Consider the following 20,993-nt stretch of genomic DNA (forward strand, 5'->3'; position numbering starts at 1 on the left):
TTTCTTTTATTATATGCCATATGTTGCTGCATATACATTACATATTACATCTACACATATGGTACAAATCTGTACTATTTTAATCCTTTAAAATTATATAATGTAACATGTATAACATCGTATATATGTTGTATATATAAAATACGGTATATAGCAGAAATCGGTATCAAAATACCACAAAACGGCGAATTCCGTTATATAAATTTTGCCTCCATAAAAATAAAGGGGAAAAAAGCGAAAGTAAGGTCCCCGCCAGCTCCGACCTTTAGCGGTGTCGGCTAATTGTGCTGCGTAGCCCAAATTGCCTCCCGGACCTTTCTGTGCCCGAATTAAGGGGACAAAAAGGAGGCGCGCACTCCAGCGGCCGGGACTCCACCTCGCGCTGGAGCGGGGCGGGGCGACGCAGCCCGCGGGCCCGCCCACGCTGCCGTCAAGCGGCCTGAGAGCGTTTTGCGACAGGCAGCCGGGAGCCGGGCCCCGTCGCTGGCTCGCTTTCCGGCCGGGGCGCGGGGCGCCTGGGTGCCGCCGCCGGCCCCTCTCGCTTCTCCCTGGGCCCCCTGGCTCCTGACCCCGGTGGCGGCTGGTCTGTGGCGAGAGGTCGGGCCGGGCCGGCTCTGGCCTGACCTGCGAGGTGACCTTGGTCGAGTCCCCGGTCGCGCGGAGCCGCGGCGCCCGTGTGTGGCGCGGGCCTGTCAGGGACCCAGTTCCCCCGCGGCTGAGGAGACAGATCTAGAGCGCCCCCCGCTCCAGGCTGCCCCGTGGCCGGGGAAGCGCCAGGCCGCCTGGGGCGGAGCGGGGGAGCTCGGTCTGGGTGGGGGAGATGCCCCTACGTGTGAAATGGCCGTTCCCCGCGGTGCCGCCGTTCACCTGGACCCTGGCCAGCAGCGTCGTCATGGGCCTGGTGGGCACCTACAGCTGCTTCTGGACCAGTGAGTGGGCCTGAAGCCGAGGCAGGGTCGGCCACGGCTGTCCACGCCCAGCCAGAGTTGGGGTTCGGGGTTGTGGGTGCGGGCCGGGGCTAGTTTGGCTGGGGGGAGCCCTGGGCCCCAGGGACAGCGAGGCCAAGACCCCTCCCCACTGTCCGTCTCTCCCCCCAGAGTACATGAACCACCTCACCGTCCACAACAAGGAGGTGCTGTACGAGCTCATCGAGAACCGAGGCCCAGCCACGCCCCTCATCACTGTTTCCAATCACCAGTCCTGCATGGATGACCCTCATCTCTGGGGTACCTGGCACCAGTGTTCTGGGCACAGGGAAGCATGGAGAGACCCCGGGAGGGCGCCAAACAAAAGCAGAACAAACTCCCTTCTCACAGGGCTCTGTACATAGCTCTGGCACTCCTGTTTCTGGGGTGTCCTGCCCCAGGAGTCAAAATACGATTTGTGGCCCGGTCGGTATCCTCTCGGAACACGATTTGGAGATGGCCTCAGAAATTTGGAGGGAATGAGCAAGTGGGGGAGTGACTGCAGGGCAAGATGTGACGGCCTCTTTAGTTTGATGCATCAGGCCAGTGGAACCCTCTATCCTCTGTAAACCATTGAAGGTCCCACAGAGTAGTGGAACACATCTGAGAACCATAGGGTGTCCTGGCAAGGAGAGTCTAGGCTACAGGCTGGGAGACCTGCGTCCTGGTTCCAGGTTTGTTCCAGGCTGAGTTTGTACCTTTCAACTCCCCTCATTTGGGAGCCCACTTCGCCACCTAGAAGTTCCTGCTCTGCTGACTTCATAGTCTCCAGTAACCCAAATGGCTGGCTCAGGGGGTGCCCAGGGCCTGTACGGATGACTGCAGGTCAGACTATCACGGGAAGTCAGTTGGTCAAATTGCAGCCTTTCCGAGCTCACCCTGGCCATCAGGCAGAGAAGGGTCTGTACGTTGCCACAGGCAGATCCCTGGAGGCCAACAAGGAGGCTTTAGAGCCGTTCAGTAACCTGCACTCGGGTGGTGGCGCTAACAGTGGGGGGACGAGTGTACAAGAATACACAGTGTCAAAATATGTCAGTGTGGTAGGCAGGCCAGATGTGACTGTTAAGATATGGGTTGGGGTGGGAGAGAAGAACGAGTCAGGGACAACCTGAGGGTCCAGCCCAAGGGTCTGTAACATGGCACTTTGGGCACAAATGGTAGAGCTGCTGCCCTTGTTCCTCATTTCCTGAAACTGGGAGCGAACAAGATGCTCCCTGCGGACAAGGCAGGTTGGGTCATGAAGCCTTTCCTTCTCTAGGGATCCTGAAACTCCGCCACATCTGGAACCTGAAGTTGATGCGTTGGTGAGGAGGAATGGGCCCCTCGCAGTGGGCCTGGCAGGCCTCACCCGTCTCTGCCCAGATTTGCCCTCCTCCTGCTCTGCCCAGGAGGCGGCGTCCAGCAGTACAGGCAGGGCACGGGGTGGGGTTCCACAGGCCCTCCTGTGCCGTGTTTCCACATCGCCACTGATGTCAGGCGCCATGCTGGGGGGACGGCAGGGCATTAGGGTGCAGGAGCCAGGGATGACTGCGTCTGTCCCTTCTTCAGGACCCCCGCGGCTGCAGACATCTGCTTCACCAGAGAACTACACTCCCGCTTCTTCAGCTTGGGCAAGTGTGTGCCTGTGTGCCGAGGTGAGCTGAGCCTCCAAGGAGGGGTCCGTGGGCGAGTAGATGCAGGGAGGCACTTCTGGGGCCTTTTTGGGCTTTATTTGCAACGGGGACTGTGGCTAGTGCTTCTGGCTTAGCAGCACTGGGCGTGGAGGGACCCAGCTAGGACACACAGCCTGGGAACAAAGGGAGCCAGGAGCCGCTGCTCCACTGGTGTGAGTCCCAGTGGTATTGCGTGGCTGCTGCAGACGTGGCAGTGGCTGCCGGAGGAGCGATGGCTTCTTGGGGAGCACTCATGCTCTGGGACTGCCTAAGGGTTGTGTGAAGCCAGGGCTCTGGCATTAGAAGTCACGAGGCATTGGCCACAGCCTCTTCCCTCAAGGGTGTTGCTAAGAGACCTGCTGATGGCACTGCAGCGTCATCGGTCTGTGATGGGCGCTGCAGGCTTTGGGGTAACAACCAGGCTTGCGAGGTGAGGGTGTGACAGATGTGAAGGTTCCAGAACAATCATGTGAAGAATGTTGGACTCTGTTCTGTCATCTGGGTAGTGATGTGCTTCCAAATCTGTTCTTCCCAGAGAGCACCCTGGCTTCAGCATGGCTGGTGGCTGCGAGCAGAGCCCAGTAGAGGCAGGGAGCCGGATGAGGGGCTATCTCAGTGATCCTGGCAGCAGAGCATGGTAGCGGGCCTCTGGGGGCCACTACAGACAGCTGGACAAGGGCAGCACTCTGGACGCAGAGTTGACGGGACTTGTTGATAGATTGGCTATGGTGGAGGGGGGAGGAGAAGACAGCCCACAGGTGACTCTTGGTGACATCTGACACTGAGCCACTGGGAGGAGGGGATGAAGGGAATGCAGTGTGGGGGTTGGGAGGGGAGGGGAGTTCCGCTGTGCACGTGTTTCATGTGAGGAGGCCGTCCCCCGAGGAGGGGAGCAGTCCCGGAGGCAGTGGGATGTGCGGTTCTGGAACGCAGAAGAGCACTTGAGAAGGTGTTGGGGACCCAGTCGGTGACAAAGTGGCAAAAGTAGAGGAGAGATGGCAGAGAGGGAGAACAGACAGAGAGCAGGGGCCCGGATGGCACCTCAGAGCACAGAAGGAGAGACAAGCCACCAAGGCAGCAAAGTGTCCTGTTTCTGGTCAAAGTGAAATGTGGTCAAATGCAATGAAGTTACCTCAGTCAAGGGCTTTTAATGCGCACTCCTCCAGGCCCTGAGATCTACTCTAGGCACACAGCTGCCTTGAGCGCTTGCTCTTGCTGCTGCCTTTGGAGGCGACTTCATTTCTCTAAAACACAAGCGGAAGCTACAGTGTTGTGGCTAGCGACCATGGTCTTGTTTACCACACCCCGCTCTCGGACATGGGGACTCTGCTCGGATACTCCCGTCCCTGAGCCTCAGGTCCTCTCTTCTGCACGCTCGCCCAGACGTCTTCCGTGTGCACGTTTCTGAAATGTTTTACTTATTTATTTGTTATTTTTAATGTTTATTTGAGAGAGAGAGCATGCACAAGCTGGGGAGGGGCAGAGAGAGGGGGGCAGAGGATCTGAAGCGGGCTTTGTGCTGTCAGCGCAGAGCCCAACCCAGTTCTCACAAGCCGTGACACCGTGACCCGAGCCGAAGTCGGACGCTTAAGCGACAGCCACCCAGGCACCCCCATTTGCTATATTTAAAGTTTATTCTTTTTTGAGGAATCTCTATACCCAACATGGGGCTTGAACTCATGACGCCAAGATCAAGAGTCACATGCTCTTCTGACTGAGCCGGTCAGGCCCCTTCCATGTCCAATTCTTGTCTTGTTCTTCTTTTGGTCTGCATCCAAGTGTTATTGCACTATTAAAAACCGAAAAGAAAATCTTAGTGCTAAGCACTTTGAGTGAGAGAAGGTGGGCAGGGACAGGTTGTTTATTAAACGTATTCGATGTGCAGCCAAGAGCTCACGTGGTAAAGCAAAGGAAGTATCTGGCATGCTTGGCTTTTGTATTCTAGAACATTCCATCCCCCCAGCATAGGCCTTATGATATGACATGAAGTATGGAAGTGGTGTTGTACAAGCTTTTCTTTTTTCTTTTTTCATTGAACTATAGTTGACACGTGTTACATTAGTTTCACGTGTACAACACAGTGATTGGAGCTCTGTACATTATGCTGTACTCACAAGTGTGAATTTTGTGACCATACAACACTATCACAACACCATTGACTATATTGCCTATGCTGTGCCTTCCATCTACATGACTTCTATTCATCCCATAGCTGGGAGGCTGTATGTCCCACTCTCCTTCATCGATTTTGCCCATCCCTCCACCCCTGCCCCTCTGGCAACCTCAATTTGTTCTCTGTATTTATGGGTCTGTTTCTGCTTTTTCTTTGTTTATCCATTTGTTTTGATTTTGATATTCCACACAAGTGAAATCATATGGTACTTATTTTTTTCTGAATTATTTCACTTAGCATGATACCCTTTAGGTCTATCCATGTTGTTGCAGATGGCAAGATCTCATTCTTTTTTTATGGCTGAGTAATTTTCCACTGAGTGTATATGTCTGTGTGCGTGTGTGTCTGTGTGTGTCTGTGTGTGCCTGTGTCTACGTATACACTGCATCTTTATTCATTCATCTGTCGATAGACACAAGGATTGTTTCCCTATCTTGCCTATTGTAAAGCTGCAATGAGCAGGGGTGCATATCTTTTCAAATTAGTGTTTTTGTTTTCTTTGGTTAATAGGAGTGGAATTACTGGATCATATGCTATTTTTATTGTTAATGTTTTTTGAGAGAGAGAGAGAGAGAAAGCTAGTGAGAAGGGGGGGCAGTGAGAGGGACAGAGAGAGAGAGAGAGAGAGGGAGGGAAGGAGGGAGGGAGAGAGAGAGAAAGAATCCCAAGCAGGCTCTTCACTGTAGTACAGAGCCCAACATATGGCTCAAACTCAAGAACCATGAGATCACTACCTGAACCAAAATCAAGAGTCAAATGCTTAACAGACTGAGCCACCCTGGTGCCCCTATTTTTATTTTTATTTTTTTGAGGAAGCTCCATACTGTTTTCCACAGCGGCTGTACCAATTTACATTCCCGCCAACAGTGCATGAGGGTTCCTTTTTCTCCACGTCCTTGCCAACACTTGTTATTTCTTGTCTTTTTGATACAAGCCATTCTGACAGCTGTGAGGTGATCTCTCATCGTGGTTTTGAGTTATAGTTCCCTGATGGTGAGTGATGTTGAGCATCTTTCCACGGGTCTGTTGGCCATCTGGATGTCGTCTTTAGAGAAATGTCTAGCTTTGTAAATTGGATTATTTGATTTTTTTGGTGTTGTGTAGGTTCTTTACACAGTTTGGATGTTTGGATATTAACCCGTTATTGGAAATATCATTTGCAAATGTCTTCTCCCATTCAGTAGGTTGCCTTTTCGTTTCGTTGATGGTTTCCTTTGCTGTGCTGTACAAAAGCCTTTGATTTTGACGTAGTCGCAAGAGTTATTTTTGCTTTTATTTCCCTTCTCTGAGGAGATATATCTAGAAAAAGGTTGCTAAGGCCAGTGACAAAGAGATTACTGCCTATGTTTTCTTCTAGGAGTTTTACAGTTTCAGGTCTCACATTCAGGTCTTTAGTCCATTTTGAGTTTATTTTTGTGTATAGTGATAGAAAGTGGTCCCGTTTCATTCTTTTGCATGTAGCTGCCCAGTTTTCCCAGCACTATTTGTTGAAGAGATTGTCTTTTCCCCATTGTGTATTCTTACCTCCTTTGTTGTAGATTAATTGATCACATAAGCTTGGATTTATATCTGGGCTCTCTGATCTGTTCTCTTGATCTGTATGTGTTTTTGTGCCATACTGCTCTGATTACTACAGGTTTGCAGTATCTCTTGAAATCTGGGATTGTGCTGCTTCAAGATAGCTTTGGCTATTTGGTGTCTTTTGTGGTTTCATACAAATTTTAGGATTATTTGTTCTAGTTTTGTGAAAAATGCTGTTGGTATTTTGATATAGATTGCATTGAATCTGTAGACTAGGGTCATATAGATGTTGGAACAATATTAATTCCTTCAATCCATGAGCATGGAATATCTTCCAATTTGTTTGTGTCATCATCAATTTCTTTCATCAGTGTTTTGTAGTTTTCAGAGTACAAGTCTTTTACCTCCGTGGTTAAGTGTATTCCTAGGTATTTTGTTCTTTTTGGTAGAACTGTAAATAGAATTGTTGTCTTAATTTCTCTTTCTGCTAGTTTGTTATTAGTGTATAGAAATGCAACGGATTCTATGTGTTAATTTTGTATCCTGCAGCTTTACTGAATTCCGTTTATTAGTTCTAACAGTTCTTGGTGGAGTCTTTAGAGTTTTCTACATGTAGTATCACGTCATCTGCAAATAGAGACAACTTACTTTCTTCCTTACCAACGTGGATGTCTCTTATTTCTTTTTCTTGTCTGATTTTTGTGGCTAGGACTCCCACTACTATGTTGAATAAAAGTGGTGAGAGTGACATTGTTGTCTTGATCCTGGCCTTCAGAGAAAAGGTCTCAGTTTTTCCCCATGGAGGACGATGTTTGCTGGGGGATTTTCATATAGAAGGCCTTTATTATGTTGAAGTATGTTCCCTCTGAACCGACTTTCTTGAGGTTTTTATCATGAACAGATGTTGCATTTTGTCAAATGCTTTTTCTGCATCTATTGAGATGATCATGGGGTTCTTATCCTTCATCTTGTTAATGTGGTGTATTACGTTGATTGATTTGCGCATATTTGAACCATCTTTGCATCCCTGGAATAAATACCACTCGATTGTGGTGAATGATCCTTTGAATACGTTGTTGAATTTTGGTTTCCAGATATTTTGTTGAGGATTTTTGCATTTACCATCATCAGGGATATCGGCCTATAGTTTTCTCTTTTTTTTGTAATGTCTTTGTCTGGTTTGGGTATCAGGGTCATGCTGGCCTTGTAGAATGTATTTGGAAGCTTTCCTTCCTCTTATATTTTTTGGAATTGTTTGAGGAGAATAGGTATCAGCTCTTCTTTAAACGTTTGACAGAGTTCACCTGTGAATCCATCTGGTCTTGGACTTTCGTTTGTTGGGAGTTTTTGGATTATAGATTCAAATAATCAGTCACTAGTAGTCGGCCTGTTCAGCTTTTCTATTTGTTCCTGATTCTGTTTTGAAAGACTGTGTGCCTAGGCATGTATCCATTTCTTCTGGGTTGTCCAATTTGTTGGCATATAATTTTTCATAGTAGTCTCTTATAATCCTTTGTTAAATATATTTAAAAATTTTTTTAATTTATTTATTTTGACAGAGAGAGAGAGAGGGCACACAAGCAGGGGAGGGGCAGAGAGAAAGAGAGATAGAGCATCTGAAGCAGGCTCCACACCAGCAGCGTGGAGCTTGATGTGAGGCTTGATCCCACAACCCTGGGACCACGACCTGAGCTGAAATCAGCAATTGGATGCTTAACTGACTGAGCCACTCAGGCGCCCTTCTTAGAATCCTTTGTGTATCTGTGGTATCAGTTGTTATTTCTCATCTTTCATTTCTGATTTTATTTATTTGGGTCCTCTCTGTCTTTTTTTTTTTATTAATGTTTATTTATTTTGAGAGAGAGAGAGACAAAGCGGGAACAGGAGAGGGGCAGAGAGAGAGGGAGACACAGAATCCGAAGCAGGCTCCAGGCTCCGAGCTGTCAGCACAGAGTACAACACAGGGCCTGAACCCATGAACCATGAGATCATGACCTGAGCCGAAGTCGGATACCCAACTGACCGAGCCACCCAGGCGCCCCGCCATTCTGGTCTTTATTATTTTCTTCTAACTTTGGGCTTTGTTTTTCTTCTTCTAGTTCTTTTAGGTATAAAATTAGAGTGTTTATTTGAGATTTTTCATGTTTCTTCAGATAGGCCTGTATCACTATACATTTCCTTCTTAGAACTGCTTTTGCTGTGTCTCAAAAATTTGGGAGCATTGTAGTTTAGTATGAATTTTTATTTCAAGCTGGGTGCAGTTGCACCAGCGGCTCAGAAGGAGATGACACCTCTGAAGCCCACCCCCTACCAGTTAATGCTACCCGAAGTAGGGGAGCCAGTGCTCTCACAATGCCCTGAGAAGCTGTGGTGGGTGATTGCTCCTCAATTCCAGCCCGTGAAGAAGCTGCCAGGCCAGGTCCCAATTGGGTTGGGTTGAGACCCCTGGATGCCTCACTAGCACCTTGTAAAGACTCGGCTTTGCAGAGAACAGGTTAAAAGTCCATTTCTTGGTGAACTGGCCTGACATAGTCCCAATGTGTGTCTCCTCCTCTATATGATATGGCTTTCCCTACTCGATAAGTCTGTCTGTCACTGTCCACGATATGGACAAGATCGAGGAGATTCTTAGTATGTGTGGTCACAGTGGTCTCCGAGGGACTCCCAGTTGAAAGCCAGTATATAGCATTAGGTATGTGTGTCTGTGTTGCTGCAAATGCCAGGCCACCTGGGTCTAGTGTCATGGTCCCCAGGTGTCTCCAAGGTGAGTGTTATTAGCCTTAGGGCAGCTCCACTCCCCTTCTCTCAGCCTAGCCAGTCTGAGTTTTTCCCAACCCTTAGCGACACTGTGTTCCATCAAATGTTCTCCCTTTTCCAAGAGATCTCGATAACTGAGAGACTAGTTTCAGAGGGAGCAGAGCCCTGTGAGGAGTGAAGGGGTCAGCAGAAGGGAGGGATGGCGGTGGCCGAGGGCTCAGGCAGGGCAGGGAGGCCCAGGAGGGATGGCTGTGCCAAGACCCCAGGAAAGGGTTGCTGTCCAGGATTCTGGGCCCAAGCAAGGCTGGAGATCGTGAGTAGACTTGGTTTGCTCCAGCAGTGCCCTCTGGGCCAGGGGCAGCAGATGGGAGGCTCGCCACAAGGCTGGTGCGTCCCAAGGAGAAAGCAGGCTGCAGGAGCTGGAGAGGGAGGGAGGGCAAGGAGAATGCTGAGCAGATCCAGGAGCCCACAAGGACGCATTCTGTGGGTGTCTGTGGTGCAGTGCCCGAGGCTGTGGTGGGGCCAACAGGTAGAAGGTGGGGTGCAGACTGGTGAGGGAATCGCCAGTTAAGAATTTCAGTTGGAGACTGAGACAACGATGCTGCCTTGCACATGACAGGTAGTTTAGAGAATATTCTGAACAAAGGATGTCGAGGGCACAGCGCAACCGGGGCTGAGTCCCCAGAGAGTTCTCGGAGGATGTCCACTGGATGGTGTGGTGGAGGATGAGGAAGTCCTTGAGCTGCTGCTTCGTTCCCAGGGGAAGGAGGGAGCCCCGAGAGAACGGGGACCGATGGCGCATGCCTTCTCTTGGCAGGAGACGGTGTCTACCAGAAGGGAATGGACTTCATTTTGGAGAAGCTCAACCATGGGGACTGGGTGCACATCTTCCCGGAAGGTCAGTACAGTTGGCGGGGTTGCACACCGCGCCAGCTGCCAAGCCTCATCTCTGTCCTCTCTCTCCACAGGGAAAGTGAACATGAGCTCTGAGTTCCTACGCTTCAAGTGGGGTAGGCACTGCTGGCCTCGTGTGGCTGGGTCGGACGGTGGCAGATGGGGCAGATGGGTGTGTTGGTTGTAGTGGGAAGGGGGCAGGTGCTGAGACGAGGGCTCGACTGGCAGAGGAGCTGGACCAGGGGAGTTGGTTTTAACTGGAAGACGGCAGGGGTGGCCTGGCTGTAGGCTGGCGCTGAAGCTGTGCCCTTGCTGATGTTCCCGCCTCTCCCCGGGGCAGGAATCGGACGTCTGATTGCCGAGTGTCATCTCAACCCTGTCATCCTGCCACTGTGGCATGTCGGTGAGCACCTGTCTTGGGCCAAGGCTGTGGCCTGGGTGTGGGGGCGGGAGAGGAGGGGCTTCCCTAGGTCTTGGGGGTTTCCCCTGGCTGGCAGGGAGAGGGCCTCTGGGGTAGGGGGCCGGGGCTCCATCTGTTCCCAGGTCACCGTGCTCCACCCCATGCCCGCTTCCTGGCCTCTGTCCACTGTGCTGCAGGAATGAATGATGTCCTTCCTAACAGCCCGCCCTACTTCCCCCGCTTTGGACAGGTGTGTAGGGGCTGTTGACCTTCGTGTGTCTGTCTGTCTACTGTGTGCGTCGTGTCTCCCCCTCAGCACTGCTGAGGCCAGATTCAGGAGCTGAGCTTGAAGCTGCAGCAGGGGGACCGAGTGGAACAGAGAGAGAGGGACTTCCTGGCACCAAGGCCAGTAGAAGGAGAGCAAAAGAAATCAGGGTGGGTGGAGGCGGCGAGCCCTGGGGTTTGGATAAGACAGGATGTTCAGAGCATGGACCACAGGATTTGAATGGCACTGAGCCTGGCCACTTTGTCTTAAAGAGGGAGAGTGGCCGTGAGGGAGCATGCAGCAAGTTAGGGGAAGGACTTGGCTCCTCGCTATCTGGGGTGGTTGGGCCATGGCTGTGGGCACTCTCCCTGTTTCTGTCACCCACTGGTGGCTGGTCTCCCTGCAGAAAATCACCGTGCTGATCGGGAAGCCCTTCAGCGCCGTGCCTGTACTTGAACGGCTCCGGGCAGAGAACAAGTCGGCCGTGAGTTGTCTCTCTGCCCTGCCCGCCCCCCCACTTCCCTTTGCCACCCGGCAGCTGTCTTAGCCTCTCCCGGCACCCTCAGCCTCCCAGGGCTCCTGGGCAGAGCTCCCTGAGGGCCGCAGGCCAGCCTGAGTCCTTCCCCTCAGGTGGAGATGCGCAAAGCTCTGACGGACTTCATCCAGGAAGAATTCCAGCGCCTGAAGGTCCAGGCGGAGCAGCTGCACGGCCACCTGCAGCCCAGGAGATAGACGGTGCCCTCACTTCCTCCTGCAAGGGGGCGGCTGGCCCCCAGGCCTGGGACAGAGGCAGCTCCCACCCAGGCCCTGGCCACCGGCTGCCGGCCGCCAGCGCTGTCTCCAGGCTCTTGCCCTGCACAGAGCTGAACTGGGGGACGGACTGATGTTTTGAGCAGATATGTTCTTTTAGACAGATTTGTGCACAACCCCAAACAGGGATCATGTCCCAGCTGGTGAGCATTCCCTCTGCTCTGAGCTGCTTCGGTTGAAGGAAGGGTTTCAGCTACTCCTCCCACTTGGCCACGAGAGGAGGAAAAAATTTCGGCAGGGACCTCCTTCCTCTCCCAGGGCTGGCGTCAGGACGGAGGGTACTTGAAGGGGGGCAGGTGGCCAGGCCAGAGGTCCGCACAGGACTTCATGAGGCCCTTGGCTTGGCATCCACCCGATAGGCCCGATCCAGGAGCTGCCTCAGCACGTCCTCAGGGACGGCCGTCGGCCACCTCTTCCTTCCGCCCACACTTCCCACAGGCGTGGGGTCCTCAGGCAGGGCCCAGCTCCGCGCCGCGAGCAGAAGGGCAGCCTTTTGCTGGAAGTGAAATCCAGCTGGATGGAGCCTGCGGCAAGGGCCCGAGACCCAACCACTCACCCGTGTGCCGGGGCCCAGCAACTGCTCTGTCTTTTCCACCTCCCTGGCATCACCAGAGACCCCTGGGGCCTGGGTTTTCATGTTTTGTAGCCAATAAAGCATCTGTGTCGTGTTTTCCCTCTGGCCTCGTCATAAGGGTGGGGATGGGGGGAGGTGACCTGCTGGAAGGCTGGACCCTTAGAACAACCAGGGCCCTTGAGCAGATGGGCATCAAGCTCTCAGTGTGCACCAGTCACGTAAAACTTCAGTCGTTACCTGTAATCCGCATAACAACCTTGCAAAAGTAGGGATTAATCTCATTTTGCAAAGGAGGCAGAGCGAAGCTAATGGACTTGCTTCCAAAGCTGAATCGAGTAAGGTAAGAAGCAGCAGATAGCAATAGAATCCTCCCCAGGCTTGTTTCCAGGCGGGAGGAGGTCTCCAAAGGGCCCAGCAAGCCTCCACGAGCCACAAGTGCTTTGAGGGGAGGTGGGAAGCGGGACACCTTGCTGGAGCCGGAGACCCTTGAAAGGAGCAAAGACGGGTGGAGGCGCTCTGTACAAGCAAAAGCAAATCCTCTGCAGGAAAGTGAGCTCGGTTTAGGTCTCCAGTTCATCCACAAGTTAAACTCAACCCAGAAGACTTCACAAAGATCACCAAACATAGAGGGAAATGAAGCATTGTACTTAACGTCAGCAGGAACAAGAACAGGTTGAAACCTGTGGGAACTTCTGAAATTGACAGGGTCAAACAATATGCAAAATAATAGAAATGTGGAAGAAAAAAAAGGTAGAACCTGATCAGGACGGCAATTGTGTGTGAATCTACTTATTTCAAAGTAAGAGGTTTGGGGGCACCAGGGTGGCTCAGTCGGTTAAGCGTCTCTTCATTTCAGTTCAGATCATGGTCTCCCTGTTTGTGGGATTGAGCCCTGCATCTGGCTCTGCACTGACAGCGCAGAGCCTGCTTGGGGTTCTCTCTCTGCCCTGCCCCCGCTTGCATGCACTCTCTCAAAATGAATAATTTTTCAATGTTTATTCTTTGAGAGGGGGGAGAGAGAGAGCACGAGCAACGCAGGGACAGAGAGGGAGACACAGAATCTGAAGCAGGCTCCAGGCTCTGACCGGTCAGCACAGAGCCCGGCGTGGGTTTCAAACTCAGGAACTGTGAAATCATGACCTGAGCTGAAGTCGGACGCTTAACTAACTGAGCTGCCCAGGAACCCCAAAATAAACATTTTTTTAAAAAAAGGAGTGCCAAAAGGTTTTTTTTTTTATATATATATATTTCTTTTAACGTTTATTTATCATTGAGAGACAGAGCATGAGCATGAGCATGAGCATGGGAGGGACAGAGAGAAGACATAGAATCCGAAGCAGGCTCCAGGCTCCCAGCCGATCAGCAAACAGCCTGATGCGGGGCTCGAACTCACAAACCTCGAGATCATGAAGTTGCCCCAGGCGCCCCAAAGGTTTTTTTAAAGTAACCAGAAAGGAAAAAAATCACTTGTGGGGAGGGACACATACTGTTGGCTAATTTCCATTTGCAGGTCCAAATGTAATACCACTTTTTCATATATGTCCATTTGAACAAACAACTACAGATATTTACCATATAGATGTTTCTGCAATTAGGTTTTTTCATACAAATTATTTTTCAGAGTAGTTTTAGGTTCACGGCAAAATTTGGCAGGGTGCCTGGGCGGCTCAGGTCATGATCTCATGGTTCGTGGGTTCGAGCCCCACATCGGGCTCTGTGCCGAACTCTTACTCGGAGCCTGGAGCCTGCTTCAGATTCTGTGTCCTCTCCTCTGTCTTCCCCTCCCCTGTTGCGATCTGTCTCACTCTGTCTCTCAAAAATAAATGTAAAAAAAATTTTTTTTTTAATTTGGCTTGTCCTGTGATTGTGAAATCTACAAATACCATTCACCGTATTAACCAAATAAAGGGAAAAAAACGCATGTGGTTATTTCAATAGATACAGAAAGAGTACTTGATAGAGTATTCATAGTTTAAAAAAATTTTAGCAAACTATAAATAGGAGGGAACTTTCCTTTTTTTTTAAGTTTACTTTTGAGAGAGCTTGTGTGTGCACAAGCAAGTGGGGAAGGGGCAGAGACAGAATCCCAAGCAGGCTCTGCACTGTGAGCTCAGAGCCCGATGTGGGGCTCAAACCCACAAACCATGAAATCATGACCTGAGCCAAAATCAAGAGTCAGATGCTTAACCGACAGCCACCCGGGCACCCCTTACCACAATTTTAAAACTCAAGATTTTAGGGGCGCCTGGGTGGCGCAGTCGGTTAAGCGTCCGACTTCAGCCAGATCACGATCTCGCGGTCCGTGAGTTCGAGCCCCGCGTCGGGCTCTGGGCTGATGGCTCAGAGCCTGGAGCCTGTTTCCGATTCTGTGTCTCCCTCTCTCTCTGCCCCTCCCCCGTTCATGCTCTCTCTCTCTGTCCCCAAAAAATAAATAAACGTTGAAAAAAAAATTTAAAACTCAAGATTTTAAATGTATATTTATTTATTTTGAGAGAAGAGAGAAAGGGAGAGAGGGAGGCACAGAAAGAGAGAGAGAGAGGGAGAGAGAGAATCCCAAGCAGGCTCCGCCACAGCAGTGCGGAGCCCGATGTGGGGCTCAAACCCACCAACCGCGAGATCATGACCTGAGCCGAAATTAAGAGTCGGACGCTTAACCGACTGAGCCACCCAGGCGCCCCTAAATAATCAAGATTTTAGAAATAATCTGATCAATATAATAAGTTGATTCTAAAGTTTATATGCAAGCACAATGGCCCGAGAAGAGCCTCTTGAAAGAGAAGAATGAGCAGGTGTCAGAGTTTAGTATGAAGCTATGGTGCTTGAGACACTGTGGTGTTGGATAGACAGATGGACCACTGGCATGGCATGGAGACCCCGAAGCTGATCCACAGCCGCATAGACGCTTCTTATCCCCCAAAAGCACTCTTTCAAGACACTGGGTAAAAGGATGTTTGTCTCAATAAACAGTACTGGGACAATTGGACATCTTTATGGAAAAAAAGAAAGTTGACCCCTACCTTCACACTATCCATAAAAGTGTGAAAAACAAGACAACTTCTAGAAGGGAATGTAGGAGAATATTTCCATAATCTTGGAGGCAGGGAAAGGTTTCTTAAACAGGAAATTAAAAACATTAATCATAAAGGAAAAAATGGTAAATTTGACTTTTGAAAATTAAGAAGTTTGGTTCATCAGAAAACATCATTAGGAGAGTGAAAAGGGGTGGGAGGTACCTGGCTGGCTCAGTTGGTGGACCACCTGACTCTTGATTTCAGGGTCGTGGGTTTGAGCCCCACATTGGGCCTGGAGCCTACTTAAAAATTTTTTTTTTTTAAAAAGAGAGTGAAAAGGGAAGCGATTTGTAACACACATAAGCAACACAGGGCCCTATGCAGAATATGTAAAGAGCTCATAAATCCTCATAAATCAACAAGAAAAAGATCAACAATGCAACAGAAACATGGGAAGATGGACAGAACAGGCATTTCACAGGAGAGGAAACACAACGGGCAGGGCTGAAAATATATATACTACGTGAGTTTCCTGTAGCCACAGTAACAAAGTACCACAAGCTGAGGGGGCTTAAAACAACACAGCTGTATTCTCTCCTGGTTCTGGAGGCCAGAAGTCCGGGGTCAAGGCGTGGGCAGGGTTGTTTCCTTCTGAGGGCTCTGAGGGCGAATCCGTTCCCGCCCGCCTCCTAGCCTCCGGTGGTGGCCAGCGGTCCTTGGTGTCCCTTGGCTCCTAGAAAAGTCACCCTGATCTCTGCCTTCACCTCCATGTGACCTTCTGTGAGTCTGTGCGCCCCTTTTTCTCTTCCTAAAAAGGCCCCAGCCATTGGCTTAGGGCTTGCTCTAACTCATCCAGCATGACCTCATCTTAAGTAATTACATTTATAAAGACCCTATTTCCAGATAAGGTCCCATTCTGACGTTCCAGGTGGGCGTGAATTTTGAGGGATGTTATTCAACCCGGTACATATACCGTATGACCTGGCCATTCTCCACCTAGGTGTGTGCCCACCGGAATGCACATGCATGTGCACCACAAGACATATATACATAACTGCAGGCAGCACCGTTAGCCATACTAACCAGGGTAGGAAACCACTCAGATGTCCGTCACCAGGGAAGGCCTCAATCACTGGCAGAATATTTATCCAGGGGAATGCCACGCAGCAGTACTGCTATCATGCAATGATTCGCATTAACCTCCCATTCTTGAGCAATCATGATGCAAAATATAATACTGAATAATTTCACTTACATGAAGTCCCCAAATAGACAAAACAAAGCCATCATATTTAGAGATGCATGCTTAACTGGTGCCATGGTCTGAGTGTTTGTGTCATCCTACACCAAGTTCATACATTGAAACCTAGTGTCCTAATGGTATTAAGGCAGGGTGCAAGGAGGTGCTTAGGTCTTTAGGGTGGAACCCTCACGATTGGGATTAGTGCCCCCCAAGGGGCCCCAGAGAGCTCCCCGGCCCTTTCCACCAGGTGAGGATACAATCAAGGCCCGCAACCTGGAAGAGGGCCCTCGCCCCACCCTGCTGGAACCCCGGTCTCGGACTCCTGGCCTCCAGAGCTGTGAGCTATAAATCTCTGCTGTTTACAAGCCGCCGGTCTGTGGTATTTTATCATAACAGCTGGAACAGGTTAATGCAATTAGCAAAATGATCAGGACCAAAGTGATGACCACAAAAGTCAGGTCCGGGCTCACTTCGGTGGAAATGAGATGGAGGTGATTAGAGAGGAGTGCAGGCATTAGACACATGGGCACATATATACGTGGTCAACCTACTAAGAAAAAGCAGAGAACGGCAAATACCAAATTCAGGCTAGCAAGGACTTCTGTGGGGAGGCAGGAAAATGGGATGTGGGGACCCAGATTCCTGCCAAGGAGTTGGCAGTGGCCTGTGAAGTCTGGGGCAGGGTTTATGAGGATTCCTTTTATTGTATGCTTCATATACAGGTAACATATAACAGGTGACACATATACATGTAACACATATGTAACCTGTGTAGCATATAGATATTACACGTCTTGCTTCATGTCCAATATTCTATTAAACAATTTAAGAAGGGGAGCCTGGGTGGCCCAGTCACTTAAGCTTGATTTCAGCTCAGGTCATGATCTCACAGCTCAGGAGTTCGAGCCCCGCATTGGGCTCTGTGCTGACAGCATGGAGCCTGCTTGGGAGTTTCTGTCTCCCTCTACCTCTGCCCCTTCCCTGCTCATGCTCTCCCCCTCTTCTCTCTATCAAACTAAATAAATAAACATTTAAAAAAATAAAACAATTTAAGAAGACATAGGGATGATGAGGGCCCAGAAGGGTTCTAATGAATTATTGAAGTTAAAAAAATTTTTTTTAATTTTTTTAACATTTATTTACTTTTGAGAGAGAGAGAGAGAGAGAGAGAGAGAGAGAGAGAGAGAGAGAGAGAATATGAGTAGGGGAAGGGCAGAGAGACGGAGACACAGAATCCGAAGCAGGCTCCAGGCTCCAAGCTGTCAGCACAGAGCCCGACGCAGGGCTCGAACTCACGAACCGCGAGATCCTGACCTGAGCCGAAGTTGGACGCCTAACGACTGAACCACCCAGGCGCCCCGAATTATTGAAGTTTTTACCGTAAAGGTGGAGGAAGCCCACAGAGAGAAGATGCTCATTGGTGCTGTCAATTTAGTGTGAGTGACTCAGCTTAGATGTCACCTCCTGGTCAGAGCAGCCTCAAGCAGGTGCCCCTCTCTGTGCCTCCCTCCCAGCCTCATCCCTCCCCGTTTTGAACATCCATCAGCCTGTGTCATGTCCTGCTGTCCTGCATCTTCTCTAGACCAGACTGGATTGGGAACTTGGGGGGGGGGGGTGGGGTCCAAATCTGACTCAGTGCCTGCCCCATAGCAAGTGCTTTAGGAAGCCTCGAGGGTCACCACTCCAAGGACCCCTGACAACTCAGAGGAATAAAAGCAGCCACAAGCAACCTTCCCCCCTAAGGATGAAAGCATTTCAGCAAGAGACTGCTGGCTGGCAACGTCGCATTTGCAAGAAAGTCATTGCCTTCAAAATTTATTTAAACAGCTCTTTTTGTATTCTTCAGTTTGCTCATGGCCAGTGGTTCCTCTTATCACTCTGTGTCACCACTCTCCTGGTCCCCAAGGCATCCATCCCTTTCCCTTGATACCTTCTGCTCCTGTGGCACCATTCTAGAACTTTCCTCCCAAAATATGGCCCTTGATGGGTCTGTGCTGAGCCTGGAGGACTTCACCACACTGCGATGCCATTTAGGGACCTCGACCTCGTTTCTTTCACCACTGGGTGCCAGCCCAGGCAGGCTCTCCAGGACTTCCGTGAGTGACCAAACGAGGGAATGCAGCTGAGTCCCAGGGTCGTGCTGTGTGCTGGTCCCTCGTCTCCCTGGCTGCCCCAGCTCTGGCTCTGGCTCCAACTTCTCAGTTCCAATGCTCCCAGGACCCCTGCCCCCATGCTGGCATCATGACACCTGGTCAAAACATCAGTCCTAGACCAACGCTGAGGCAGCAGCCTCTGGTCTGTCTAGCCTTCTCTCTCTGCCCCTCCATTACTCTTGCCAAGCTCCCATCCTCTCCGTCCCAGAGACGTGACAGCCTCCTCTTGGTCTCTGCTAGTGCTCTCATCCCCTCTAGTCTGCTCTGCTTACCACAGCCAGATCAGCCGCTTAACAAAAAATCAGATGGGGGCGCTGGGTGGCTCAGTCGGTTGAGCGTCCGACTTCGGCTCAGGTCATGATCTCATGGTTTGTGAGTTTGAGCCCCACGTCGGGCTCTGTGCTGACAGCTCAGAGCCTGGAGCCTGCTTCGGATTCTGTGCCTCCGCCTCTCTGTGCTCCTCCCCCACTCAAGCTCTCTCTCAAAAATAAATAAACCTTAAAAAAATTAAAATCAAATCATGGCACTGGGGCTTCTGGGGATAAAGTAAAGCTCCAGTGCAAACGTCTCCCCTCAGCTGGCCTGAACATGGCCACTTGGGGGCCCCACAACACCCCAAATTTAACTGTCCCTGGTTGACTCCGTCTCTCAGTCCTCAACTGAGAGACCCAAGAGTCACCTTCGGACACTGTCTTCCTCAACCATGTCCTATCAAGTCCACCTCCTCTCTCTAGGCTCAACTGCCACTGTCCTAGTCGGAGCCACGCTCGTGACGACCATGACTACAATCTCTTAAGCAGTTTCTCTGACGAGCAGAGGTAATCAGTGAGCTGGCCTGGGTGTTTGAAGGGCAGCGGTGTCTGGACATAGTGTCTCGCTGTCCAATCATGAGCGCCCGGCTTATTGCAACCACAAATGGTGCCTCAGCAGACCTTTTTGCATGTGCGTCTCCCGGCTCAGGTGAGTATTTCTGTTGAATGGACCCGTATGAGGAAAATTGCTTGGTTGAGGGTCATATACATTTTTCAGCTTGTTAGATGCTGCCAAATTATCCACCAAATTGGTTCTACCAACTGACACTCTTACCACTGTGTAGGTGAGACTCTATCTCCTAACATCCTTGCTGACAATAGGCATTATCAAACTTTCTTCTCAATTTTTGTTATGAAAAATGTCACACATATAGTGTATTAGTTTCCTAGGGCTGCCGTAACAGATCACCATAAATTGGCAGACTTAAGACGACAGAAACTTCTCTCCCAGTCCTGGAGGTTCCAAGTCCAAAATCAAGGTACAGGCAGGTCCATGCTCCCTCTGAAAGCCCTAGGGAGGAAACCTTCCTGCCTTTTCCAGCTTGTGGCCAGTCCAGGGGTTCCTTGGCTTACGGCTGTAATACTCTAATCTGTCTCCATTGTCACACGGCCTTCTTCCCTGTGTGTCTGTCTCTGTGTCCAAATTTTCCTCTTCTTATAAAGATACTAGTCATTGGATTTAGAGCCCACATGAATCCACCATGACCTTATCTTGATCACATTTGCAAAGATCCTATTTCCAAATAAGGTCACGTTACAAGTTCATCGGATGAACATGAATTTCAAGGGGTCACCATTACATCCAGTACATACAGCAAGGTCAAAAAAAGCTTACAATGCCCACCTGTAGATCCACCCCTAGGTTGTGCCATTAACATTTTACCACTGTTGGCTTTATCACAAACCTATCTCTGTAGCCACACTTCCCTCCACTTTATTTTTGGTGCATTTCAAACTAAGTTGCAGCCATCAGTTCATTTCCTCCTAAATAAATCGGTGTACATATCCCTAACGGGACTTCACTGATTACAGCTACCAGGTTTTTTTGTCTGCTTGTTTCTAATAGTCACCAGTCTGAGAAACCGAACATGGCACAGAAAAAGATAAAAGTCTTCCAATTCGTTTTAGGCGGTGTCTCCCATCTTCTGACTCTAGCTGTCACTCTGTCTCTTTCCTCTCTTTAAAGGAAACTTCGAGAAAAGACAACTTAACGACCGTGTCTCCTTCCTCCCATTGACATCGTTCTTGCCAAAGTTTCCAGTTGTTGCTAAGTCCAAGAAACAGTTTTCTATCCTCATCTTACCTGCTTCCTGGCAGCAGTTAACTCTGACATTGTTCAGCTTGGTGTCCTTGAAACCACGCTTCTCCCTGGGTTTTCCCCTCCTCCTGGATACTCCTCCGATCTCTTCTGGACCCCCCTACTCCCTGCCCATTTTAAGTGCTGGGGTTCCTCTGGATGTTATCCGGGGCCCTCTTCTCTCCTCATCTGTCTGAAGCAGAATCCATCTGCAGGAAAAGAAAGCACTCTTGCAATTTTAAGCGGAAGGAATATTAAAACCGAGAGACGCGAAGCCCTGCGTGTGAAGACCTACCAAGCGGAGCCGTCCCAGCCCCGCCCTAACTCGCGATGGGAACCAGGAGCCGGCAGAGCTCGGCCCTGCCTCCTTTCCCACTTGGAGCGTGCGCACCCGGAGACACGCCCAGCCAATCAGTGAACAGGAGTGGCCGTGAGTGGCATGATCTTTGTCCAATCGTCTGCGGTC

At 50.2% G+C, this 20,993-nt stretch overlaps 1 protein-coding gene and 1 long non-coding RNA gene across 4 annotated transcripts; one reads left to right on the forward strand and one right to left on the reverse strand.

The window, feature by feature from the left end:
• Positions 1-462: 462 nt before the first annotated feature.
• Positions 463-12,110, forward strand: TAFAZZIN (tafazzin, phospholipid-lysophospholipid transacylase). 2 transcript variants are annotated; one of them, XM_019824496.2, is made up of 10 exons: positions 463-929; positions 1,098-1,226; positions 2,224-2,269; positions 2,514-2,599; positions 9,886-9,966; positions 10,037-10,078; positions 10,303-10,365; positions 10,506-10,612; positions 11,034-11,111; positions 11,258-12,110. In XM_019824496.2, the coding sequence occupies exons 1-10, from the start codon at positions 821-823 to the stop codon at positions 11,357-11,359; spliced, it is 843 nt and encodes a 280-aa protein (XP_019680055.1). In that variant the 5' UTR covers positions 463-820; the 3' UTR covers positions 11,360-12,110. The 2 variants fall into 2 exon arrangements, with proteins under 2 accessions (XP_019680055.1, XP_004001069.1); XM_004001020.5 differs by having other exon boundaries at positions 468-929; positions 10,560-10,612.
• Positions 4,275-20,926, reverse strand: LOC123383360. Of its 2 annotated transcripts, XR_006593017.1 has the most exons (3): positions 20,823-20,926; positions 20,534-20,736; positions 4,275-4,406 (listed from the first exon to the last, which is right to left on the reverse strand). It is a non-coding gene; the product is annotated as an uncharacterized LOC123383360 (long non-coding RNA). The 2 variants fall into 2 exon arrangements; XR_006593016.1 differs by lacking the exon at positions 4,275-4,406 and having other exon boundaries at positions 18,033-20,736.
• Between the last annotated feature and the right edge of the window lie 67 nt (positions 20,927-20,993).

Source organism: Felis catus, chromosome X (genome assembly GCF_018350175.1).
Source record: "Felis catus isolate Fca126 chromosome X, F.catus_Fca126_mat1.0, whole genome shotgun sequence".
Lineage (NCBI taxonomy): Eukaryota > Metazoa > Chordata > Mammalia > Carnivora > Felidae > Felis > Felis catus.